Consider the following 11,982-nt stretch of genomic DNA (forward strand, 5'->3'; position numbering starts at 1 on the left):
AATACAATTAATTATAAATAAATTAGAAATATATATATTATTTACATAAATCATTCAGTGAAATCGAAAGCGAAACGACTGGTTTGGTTCTTGATTGGTTCGTAGACCTTATCTACAATCAAGGCCAGAGCAGATAATTTGAAATCGTGGAAACCCTATGGACTAACCCAGGGTATAGTGGAGTAGAACGGAATGAAAACACTGGGGATACCGAGGATGAAATATCTCAGACCCTTTCTATATTCGCGCATTTCAGACCATAACTTCTTATGGATTATGGCCCATGATTATACGATAAATCGCTTTTATTTCTAGCTTATTCTCTATATCCATCTCTTGCAAAATGTGGGTGTATCTTGCCTGGCAACCACTGGTTTGTAAATCTTTTGGCGTACTAATTGTCGCAGCTCTTTTTCGAAGGGGGTTGGGTGGCCGAATGGTTAACGCGTGCGTGTTGTATCATAAGGTTTGTCATTGCGTCAACTGGCGCGGTTTCGATTCCCCGGTGACACGCAATACGGTCGCCTGTTCAACCTCTTGGGTTTTCTCCGGCTGCACCCCCCCCCTCCCGCTGCTAAAGACCCCTACGCGCAAGCGAATTATTGAAATAAAATTGAACCATATGTTAGTCCCAAAATGGCTTAGTTTATTCGAGTTGGCGTTACCCCCCCCCCCCCCCTCTCTCTCTCTCTCTCGCTCTCTGATTATGTCTTCTATCGTTTATCATTATTTTGAAAACCCAGCAGAGGAGTGGGTATAAAAAACAAAATTGATTCAATCGTATATAGGTTAGGTCTAAATATTAAAGCCAACTGCAGATTTCGTCAAGGTCGCAAGATGCTAACAGGCCTAGGACACGTGATTGATGACGAGATTGTGGGTTAGGGTAACGGTTAGGGCTAGATCTAGGATTAGGCTTTGGGTTAGGTTTAGCGCTAGCCCCGTTTAAATCTCGTGACCTTTGATGAACGACATAATCTGGACGACGTTTTGATCAGGATTCTCTAGTTTGTATTTAAATAAATAGATATATTTGTATGGAATTCTTAAAAAAAGGAATCCGTTATATAGTCAGCGTGGGGCTTTAAATTGTTCCCAGTCATACAGCCCATTCTAAACGTCATACCATAGTCACACAACCAATTTCGCATAACAAAGACATATAACAAGAGTGTTGTGGCCCTTTGGAAAACTTGACACGCGGGACAATGGGCGACTTTCGTTTTTGATATACTTGTACTAGGTTGTATGGGTTTGTGTGTTATGACTATTGAAATATATGTATACACAGATTTACAATAAGCAAATACTGTTATTTATTTGTATATATTATACCTAATTGTATTATATATAACACTTCGATCATCTATTATTATATGGAGTTTAATGCTTAAAGGGAAAGGTCAGCGATGAGCGGGTTACTAAATACATGACGCCAAAAAGTTGTAAGAATTTGGAAAAATAATCTAGGGAATGTTGATATTGGAAAAAACAAACATATACTGCTATTCAATTTAGAGGTGTGAAAACAAAATCAGAATGAAATAGATTATGGCTTGCATCTTGAAAATGCAGTTTGTCTGATTATAAAAGTTATCACAAAAATCAACATACATTTAACCATATTGTACATTAATCTTAACGTATAAAAGTACCGTCACACGTTCTTACTATAATTGATCTTTTACTAATACGCCAAATGCCCATTATTAATATTCAGCCACATGTCCCTTTAATGCTTAGTGACGTCCATGAAGGTGAACCATACAAATTTGTTAAATGCGTACTTCGTCACGACAAAACGTTAAATTTGGAATATTCATAATATTGGATATACGTAAACTGTTTTAGGAAGATACGTTTATTATGTGATATCAAGGTTTCAAAATGTAAACCTTATAAAGGATAATCGATAGATTTATAATTACATAGGGGTTTTAGGATATTATAAAGCCAGAATAAGGATACTAAAATGACAATCCTTTATCGTTTAGGTGTATTTCTGATTTTATGGAATGGGGTTACCCATGCGGTAAGTTAAATGAAGGGATACTACAGATTTATAGTTTTATCACCAAAGAAACATAACTGATAGTTGGATATGGTCTTGTATTAGGGATGAATCATGATGAACGAGAACGTATTTTGAACAGAGTGAAGTACATAACTGATATGGACTAGGCTTAAAGTAGCAATGCGCCATTTGGATTTTTCGCTAAAAAATTAAATTTCTGACATCTTAATCCACGCTAATAATACATACTCAGATTGATTATTTAACATCTAATTTCTCCAAAATAATCAAAATACCAACGTTAGATAATGTCCCGGCTTAGAATCGGATTTAAGAAAAAGACTTACCTATAAATTTTCGAGGACAACAAAATGGTGGCAGGCTTATTACATAGCGAAGCAGCATAGATCGATGAAATTTCAGTTCACATACTGAACGCAAATGGACCAGTTGTTGATGTAAATGGATAGAAATCAAATACATCTCAAGGCATTCAGACATGTAAAACACAAATAATTAAAACTAATCTGCAGTAGCGCTGCCTTTCCTGCACCAAATTGAACATTATTTTGTAATGAGATGTTATCCGTGGTTAGGATTGTTCTCATGTAGTTACGAACCCTTAATTGTCTTGAATTTAAGTGTTTTTTGATAAAATGGTGTCACACGCTAAATTTGTACAAAAGATATACACACACAGATATTCTCTTGAAAGCACCACCCCCAGTCAGCTTTCAATAATTTCTCGCGTTCGAGGGGAGAGAACCGCCCGGACCGATCACTGAGTCAGGCTTAGGGGCCCGTGTCCCCTAGTCAATATACCTCTTAAAAACTTTAGCTGTAAATTCTAATATATATTTTGGTGGTATGTGAATTGTTTTTACAGGGTGTAATAACAGCGGGCAGTTCTTTTCAATGGGGATTTAAAGAGAGTGTACGTGTACCGGAAGAATTATGTTTCCAGTCGTGTTCAGGCCGTGTTAAACTAATATCTGTTGTACCTTCCTATTGTTCAGCTTGTTTTGACGTCTGGGAAAAGGGTAAATATTATGATGAGCTTATTTGGGTTCAGCAATAACGGTATTAATAATCCCTTTAGTTCTAGAAACTAGGAATTAGCTCCGAGGACCGATGATGATCGCAGTGGTGATGGAGAGGCTGTGGAGGGCATTATGGCATTTTAAACTTCGCTTTGAAATTTATATCTTCTCTGTACCATTATCATTTGTTTTTGTTTTGTTGTTGACATGCAGGTTTCCTGCATTATTTCTAGCTAGTTAACAGTAATTTATCCACCCCTGAACACCTTGAAGTGCATATAAAAGAACCATTTGACAGTTGGGAATCGAAGAATAGGTGAAAACGCCTCTATCCAAGCAAAATTCTCTGAAAATAAAAGATAGTCTCAAAATTACCAAAGTACTGCACTGGCGAGAGTTTAAGCCCGATTATATTGTCTATGGGTTTTTTTTTTGTATTTTATAAGGTGCTGATCAGTGTTTGTATTATGTTCCCCGTACAACTAAACTAGACTATAGTAAAGCGGCGAGTTATACTATACAGATACAATGTGAAGATGGCGCCGTCAACCCCGAAGCAACAGTACATCTCAGTGTTATACCAAATTTCCCTCCACGATTTACAGCCGCAACAAGTAAGTTGATGTTAATTCTTAGAAGGCTTCGAGACCATATCAGGTGGTAAAGTCCATTCAAATTTGTCTATAAACTGTCCTATTCAGTTCCATCTAGTGGATTTCAAAAAATATCTACACACACAACCACAGAATACCCTCAATAAGTTTTGTTTCTTAAACATGCGCAGATTATTCCTTTCAGTCACTTCAAAATATATCCCATTATAATTGTGTATCCCAGTAGAGCCTTAACAAGGTTTTGTAAATCAAGGGGGGGGGGGGGGGTAACTCTGGGTGTTATTATCCGAAATTGTTTAAAATCAATAGGGCAACCGTATAAATTTCAAAAAGATTGGATAACAGCAGATTTGTCTCATTTAATTTGAAAATCTTGAAAATCCCAGATTTTATAAAATCTTTACTAACCATAGGATCCCCAAATGTATTACGATAATTTTATGTTTTTTCTAGATACGATCACATTGGACATTAATCCGGACCTAAAAGCTAATGATGTTGTTTACTTAATACCTCATACGGATAGTGAAACTGATGTTCTTAGTTTCGAAGTAACAGAACAACCAAATAATGGCTTCTTCAGGGTGGACAGTAAGTGTATTATTGTTTTAAAACCCAAAGCGAAGGGTGTGTGACCTCCCGCCTAGAATCTGGAATAAATTTAAGAGTCCTTATCATCTAAAAAGAAGCGGAACAGACAAACAACGAAATATTTAACAAAACAAGCAAAAGGAAGATTTATCTTAAATTATATTTTCTCTAACGACTCAAAGTACTCCCCCCTCCTTTTGAACAAAACGAGAAAAAGAATATAGGCAACTGCTGCTTAAAATGAGAGTGGTATTTTTAAAATAAAATTTCATATTGCAGGTAACGGTAACCTCAAGGCCATGAAAAACCTGAACACCTTTTGTTCAGCTGAAACTTTGCAGGTCTCTATGACTGATCATCATAATCCGAAGGTTTACCTTACAATTAAATTAAACACAGGTAATTACAGCTATAGGTGTTTTTGATGAAGTATAGAGGCAGATTCTGTGGTCGACGGTTTGTAATACTTAACTGTATCTTATTGGACAATTTCAACCCATCTGCTCAGTGGAGCCATAATGGTTCAGTGTGTCGTCGTTGGCTTTCGACCGTGCGTCGGCCGGGAAAGTTAGTCGGAATTTTCCGGCGCAGTTCCCTCTTCTCTATGTGGTGTAGGACGGCGGGCCGATGGGTTCTAGCACACTGTATGCCATTCTCCAGTAGCCCAGTCGGCGAAGAAAATAAAAGGTTAAGTCGCATTTCATTTCATTGCATCTCATTTCCATCTGCTCAGATACCCATGCAGCTCACAAAGCTTATCAGATTTATAGAAAACTTTGTTTTAACGACCACTCGACGCAAACTAGGTCATTTCGGGATTAACATGATATTGCCCAATTTTATTTCAATAAATGGAGTAAATGGAGATAGCTATAAGTTCGGGAATTGTAAAGCAATCTAGCAACGTCCAGATGTTGTAAAACTCGCATTCGTTGCCTCAGGAACATGATGCCCGTCCGCCCCCCCCCCCTCCAAAAAAAAAACAAAACAAAAAAACAAAAACAGGCGCTTTTAATTTTTAGCCGAATTCATAAAAGTCTAATCATTTTAGACTTTCTTATTTATTTGTCTTTGTCTTCCAGGTACCAACAGTCGACTTATTTTAAAAGACTGGAATAAGAGTATCACTTACCAAGAAAACAAGAAACTCGACCTGTATATAGCCGACAGGTTGCCAGCGCCAGGCAACTGTTCCGTTCGGTCAGAACCCACCAGTATAGCCCATGATCTTACTCTATACTGCCCAGCCGGAATAGATAGATGTAAGTTATGTATAGACCTAATAGTTGATTTTCCAATTGCCATAAATAAAAATTAGTATATATTAAAGGGACAATAACACTCTTGCTGGCTTGAAAGCTCCAGAAAATAAATAATATCTCTATCTAAGTACTAGATGTTTAAGTGTCCTACCTGTTGTGTAAATTATCCATTACATCCTATTTTATTTGTCCAGAGGGTTCGAAAATATTTTTAAATTGAAGTTTCATTTGAAAAGGTTTACGTTAGACGTTTCAAACCATTATGTTGAATTTTTCAAAATTTTTAAATAAGGTGTGTTAAGATGAAATTTGTATCATCAATTAATGGAATATTGTAAAATAGTACAATTTGTTGACCAGAATAAAGATTGGGACATATTATTCAGTTACAACAAGAGTGGTATTGAGCCTTTAAAGTAGATAAAGTACAAGTACTTTTATGTTTACGGAAGATAAATACATATATAAATACAAACTACGTCCAGGTAAAACAAATAACCATTCTGACATACATTAAATCATATAAGCTAACTGTCTGTCCTCTTTGGGCGTCTCCAGATATTAATAATGTATACAAAAGTTAAATGTTACCATAGAGATACATTCGTAGAATAATAGATGTCCATGGAAATGGATTATAAACAATATTAGGTAACGTACAACAAAAGGTTATAGAGTATATAATATATACATGACATTAATTTACATAGTCTTCTTGGTATAGTCTGACTATATAGAATATAGAATGTTATGTAATCTGGCTATAACACTTAACCGTTAATTTACATACTCTTCATGGTATAATCTGACAATACAATTCTTGATGACCCAATATTTTGAATTGAAGTCCCAACGGGCCATATAATTTATATTAGTAAAATAAATTCGACGATCCTGACATTCACGACTTTCGTATCATAGAATATATGTGTGCTAATTTATCATATCGTCTAGGTTTACTGACGCCCTAGTAAATTATATAACATCTTTCATTTGTGCAGTCATTATGTTCGATTTCGTGATTGTAAGTGGCGGTATCCTTGCAAAACTGGTGATTTTCACCGGGTTCGCCGGGTACCTGCATGAGCCCTGATCGTATATTTCTTCCGAAATAAAAGGCAAATATAGACTTTAGAAACAATCGTAATCTTCTGTTGATGTTTGAACGATAACCCATTTCTTATGTCCACGAACATCGACGACAATGTTGTATCTAGCCCACGTGTTTTGTTTTATTTAGATACTTACTATTTAAATAACACTTTTCTGTTCAATTCAAATACGATGCAATGCGTATTTAGTTCTCACATTACACAGTTGTGTTACGTGGGCGTTAAATTTCATTTCCGTCTCACCCTTTGACCTACGGTGCCATTTGTTGTTCCTGCATCTAATTTGTTATTCTGTTTGAATTCCAGCATCTCATATATTAACCAACAGCCTGACCTTTGACTTTGAGAAAGATCCACCAATGAATATAACGCTTACTTACGACAACGGCAACTGTCCATCCAATACACGGTGGCTGTACATATATTGGAGCGACGTACCCGAAAAACCGTTGCTGACACTAACCACCCCTGAATACAATGTCAATGAAGGTTTTGTAAGTTTCGCTTGAAACATCCCAAGATATCAACACGCTTAATTATGGTTCAATGTTTACCAACCTGGTTCGGCGTTTGTAATCATATTTTACCAGTGCCAACCTTCGAACATTTAGAAAGGAAAGCTCGAGTATTTCTTCAAATCTTTAAAATGAGTAATCATTTATAATACCTCTTACAGTACTGAGTAATCAGATACCGCACATCACAGACAATCGTACCCGATGTTACAGAGTGTTGTTGTAAATTGGATTATTAACGTCCATTTCCACTTAGTTGACAATATCCTTTTTTGATACTCTTCAGGTTTCTTTATGCCTGGGATCTATTGTATTGAAGGGATGTTCTTGCTGGTCTTCTCTGTGGTGATTGCTGGATATTCATTAATGGAAGAGGCTCCCGATGTTGACATACCCTTCCTTCTGTTTTTTTTGTGTTGACATTGAGACGGCTGGGGTTTGTTCTACACCGTTTGATGGGCTAATAAGGAAACTTTTGCCCGGACAGCGGCACTCGCCCTACTCTCATATCGAATTCCAACTGTCAAGAAATCTTTTACGCACCCGCCAGTGTGTTCATGGCACCTCGGTTTTTTTCGTCCCATCCGAACGACTATGCATTTCCCCTCGCCACACCCTCCAACATGCAACACCGACAACGGGGACCACGCCGGAAAAGCCGATGAACTTTCTCAGTCAATACAGGGGTCGAACACGTCTTACCAACTGAGCCACCGTGCATACACCTAAAGCATGAGAACGTTGGCCCTGAACTATTTGTATGACCCTTGCATCTTTACAATCTCTATCTCTATTTTTGAATTAAATGAAACGTTTCTATTGTAGATTGAAGTTCAACCAGATTATTCTATAACTGATGAAGATTTAAATGAGAAACACACCTATTCTTTCTATGGAAATGCCAACGGGGCCTTCAGCATTGCTGCTTTAACAGGAAAGATAACAACCCTAGGCTACCTGCGAGCCACAGCCAAATCTACTCTTTATACATTCCAAGTCCAAGTCACTGATAAATCCGGGTTGAACTCTGACCCCGTTCGTGTTTTTATTAGCGTATCGTAAGTTATAAAGAAAACGAATATTTATATATTTTTAGTGTTGGGAAATCAGAAAATATTGCTCAGCTCAAAGAAGCTTTGTACAGTATTTAGTTACTATGAAAACGACGTTGTGATCGTGCGAGTTTACATAACAGAATATTATTCCGCTTTATTTTGAGGTTGTTTCCTCAACTTCATCTTGGTCTAAGGATACACAGGTTGTGATTGGTCGACTTCAGATCCACCTACCAACCAAAACCTGTGAATCAGAAAATTCCGCTTAATCTTTTGATTATCTAGCCATTTAATTGGCTGTCTAGTCAACGACAAAGCTACTATTGTGCTGTCGTTACAATTCCAGAACAAGCTTTTCCTAAACATGTCTTTAAATGTCACTGGTATGACCTCATTAACGGAGTGAAAATAACATTTAGTTGTGAGTGGACATTTAACCTAATTAGGATGTTCATTAGCAGGAAACGTAATATCATTATAACTTAATGATGCATATTGCATATACATGTACTGTACGAGCTAAATGTGCCTATTGCATGTCTTTTTTGACTTCACATACTATTTAAATTATTGTTTAAACGTTTATTAACACACTGATCCGCAGTGAATATTTGCTTGGCCGCGACAATCACTGGTAAGGATGACATCGATGCGGCTTAATGAGCTAGAAATATTAACTTTTTTCCTGCGACAAATTAAATTCTAAAACATTTTTTGTATATTGGAAAAATAAATAAAGGCGTTTGACGTATTTGTAGTTAAAAATTATTTCCGATTTAGTGTAAATGGGTATTAAAGGACCTAAGTCCGTAACTCAAAATCCTCCAAAATCTTCGACATCGAAAACACGAATTATTGGTCAATTTAAATCAACATTAATGATGTAAACTTACCGGGAAAAGATGAGCTTCTGATATCCGATATTTAAGATAAAATAATTTTTTTAACATTGGTACACGAATCGTGTACCATACTGCGCTTCAGCCCCAGTTGTATTGAGAGACTCGAGGGACGAGGCTAGACACACTGCACCAAATCAAATGTAGTTATGTAGACTAGAATAACTAGACGCTAGAAATTTGCACTCGATTGAGATTGCTGACTTATTTCGCCGAACATAACTGATTTGAAATTGGAGTAAAAACGGAAACCATTAAATGTAAATCCGTTTATATACATTCATATTACAGTATTATATGCGTTGCGACCCACTTTTGTGAATTTCTAGGTCCCAAATGTTAGCGATTTAGCTCCTTTAAAATGACTAAAATGCAGCATTCTCTCCGAAGCAGTTATGTCTTATGTAAACAATGCACGCGCCATTCAGCCAATGATTCACACCGCGTGCTGTGACAGCACGTGTTAAGGCAGTCATCTATGGCAGAGGTTTTAATTCTCTGTGACACAGATTGGTTTATTAACATTACAAGCCCATAATCAACTCCCAGGATCATGGGATGACTCCGAGTTTAAGTGTTTAATGGTAAAATAGATACTGCAATAGTAACGCTACGTTTGTCAAAACTTGAAACATTCACTCATAACTTCGCACATAAAAAAATACCAAAATGTTCAATATATTCATTTTTCATTATGTTTTTTAAAAAATAACAAGAAAGGTCAATTATGTATCTAAATAAATCTTACATAACGCATCTTTGAAATGTATAGCAATATATTGCATTATCGCGTATCGATTTCGCTGGATTGTATACCTTGATTTGTATTGCGAGATGACAATCTGCTTGTTTCAAAATTGCGCGCATTTAAATTAGACCATGGATTGTATTATAAGGTCTATGATTCGACAGTGGGAAGAAAAAATCGACTGTGCGTTCCTGTGTTTTCACAGTTAGCCATGCATGACACCAACGTTAGTAAACAAACCGACTTCCGCTTAATCGTTTGAAACAAAATGTTAATCGTATAGAGCCCTTTCACCAACTGATCAACCCAATTAGATACTTTATGTTGACTTAAATCAAACAGATTAAGTTCCTTTAATTTTAGACATATATATTTGCTTTTCAATTTAGAGACATTAATGATCATAAACCAGTCTTAGCAATCTTTGAGACACTTCTCCAGGCCACAGAATGTCAAGGTCCAGCCAAGTTTCTAACATTAACAGCAACTGATGAGGATTTTGACCAAAACAAGAAAATCGAGTTTATTCGTGTGGAATCAGGCAGTATGCTTATCAACAGAAATGGAGAGGTTTTCTTGACTAAACCTGTCATTGCTGGTACGTAAATATTATCTAATTTAATGACCTCTGCGTATGCATGAGTGAAGAGTTGCACGGGTAAATGTGTTGTGCACCTAACTTACATTCTCAGAAACTTAAATGAAATGAAATGAAATGGGGTTTAACTCCCAGTTTCTGCACAAAGACGGTCATACGCCATGCAGCGTGCTTATGAGGGATATTTTGCCAGGACAGCAGCGCTACGGGCTACACTTATAACGAATTAGAACTGTCAGGGGTTCTTTCACATGTACGCCAATGTGTTCACCGGACCTCGGTCAAAATACACGATGTGATCTTTTCTACTCCCTACTGTTTAAACAGCATTTAGTAATTGAACACATTCAATCAAACACAAGAGTTCCATGGAAAACTTTTCTACCCCTTTTCTATATTTGTTAGACCCCGTAATGATCGAAATCCAGGGTATCAAAAGTATTTTGTTTCAAAATTCCAGGGCAGTTTCAAGAACTAACTGTTACAGCCAGAGATAAAGGTGAACCTCCTCTAGAAAGTGACAAGGTAACGATTACTCTGCGTGGAATGCCTTGTCCTACCACCTCTACGCCGCCACCACCCCCGACGACGCAGCCACCCCCGCCAACAACAACGCCAACAACAACGCCATTACCAACCACGACAGAAAGCAGAGCAGCTCTGAATTTGCCGTGGTGCAGTTTACAAACTCTCTTTATCAGCACCATTTTAATAAAATTTGCGATGTATTAAATATTATTATAATAGATTTTAACAGGACAGAGGAGCAACATGACAGATTTTCACATACAATTTAACAAATATTTTAACACGTCTTTGGCTTGATTATGACTAGAGAATTGAGGCTGTTATAAAAGATACAAATGTGGATGTGTCTTTAAAGCCCTCTGCGAATTATTTTACAAAGGGTTTAAGGTGGTTGTCAAGGTCTGTTTTAAACATTAATTTTGATGACAATTTGCCAAATGTACGCACTAATTTGTCGGTCTGATTGAAACCATAACAATTGTTTTAGTTCTTTCTACTGTTTTCGTGGGCATTTCTATTAACTTTATCAAGTGACGTTTATAACTCGACGTCCATAATATTGCCTTACGCACACTGCACGAAACATTTTGCCTTATTTTACATCAAACTAAATTCTCAGACCTTCACTGACTTGCCAAAATACATCTTCCAATAATTTCAAAAAGACGAGATTACCATATAGTGCCAAATATATATATATTTTCCTTTTGTGTTTGTAAGAGTAACAGAATTGTATTAAATATTTATTGTCTTATCATGTTGATTACTATAAGCTATAGGGTTTTTATTGTAGTTCGCAAACAATACGAGAACCGAGTTTGGATACAGGAATTGTGCAAATGCAGTGGACATTCTTCGACAAATTCCCTTATGGAATGCCCGAATGTAAATCCATGAATAGCACATGGGAAAGATTTCTATCAGTTGAAGGTGGGTTTTTGGAACCTATATTCAAATGGTTTGCCCTTGGGTCATTCGCCAATGGTTTGCCTATGGGTCGTTTCAC

At 36.8% G+C, this 11,982-nt stretch overlaps 1 protein-coding gene across 1 annotated transcript; it reads left to right on the forward strand.

The window, feature by feature from the left end:
* The first annotated feature begins 1,769 nt into the window (after window positions 1–1,769).
* On the forward strand, window positions 1,770–11,730 carry LOC126827583 (protocadherin Fat 4). The gene is made up of 10 exons (XM_050557072.2): window positions 1,770–2,032; window positions 2,901–3,054; window positions 3,501–3,668; window positions 4,122–4,259; window positions 4,539–4,658; window positions 5,342–5,521; window positions 6,940–7,127; window positions 7,974–8,206; window positions 10,240–10,448; window positions 10,909–11,730. Exons 1-10 carry the CDS (start codon window positions 1,973–1,975, stop codon window positions 11,178–11,180), a joined length of 1,722 nt encoding a protein of 573 aa, XP_050413029.1. The 5' UTR covers window positions 1,770–1,972; the 3' UTR covers window positions 11,181–11,730.
* Window positions 11,731–11,982: the final 252 nt, after the last annotated feature.

Source organism: Patella vulgata, chromosome 1 (genome assembly GCF_932274485.2).
Source record: "Patella vulgata chromosome 1, xgPatVulg1.2, whole genome shotgun sequence".
In the NCBI taxonomy this organism is placed as follows: Eukaryota; Metazoa; Mollusca; class Gastropoda; family Patellidae; genus Patella; species Patella vulgata.

Coding starts and splice junctions, on each gene's coding strand:
- LOC126827583 (XM_050557072.2), top strand. CDS start 1,973: ATGACAATCCTTTATCGTTTAGGTGTATTTCTGATTTTATGGAATGGG. Junction 8,207..10,239: donor CGTGTTTTTATTAGCGTATC/GTAAGTTATAAA, acceptor TTTTCAATTTAG/AGACATTAATGATCATAAAC. Junction 10,449..10,908: donor GACTAAACCTGTCATTGCTG/GTACGTAAATAT, acceptor TCAAAATTCCAG/GGCAGTTTCAAGAACTAACT.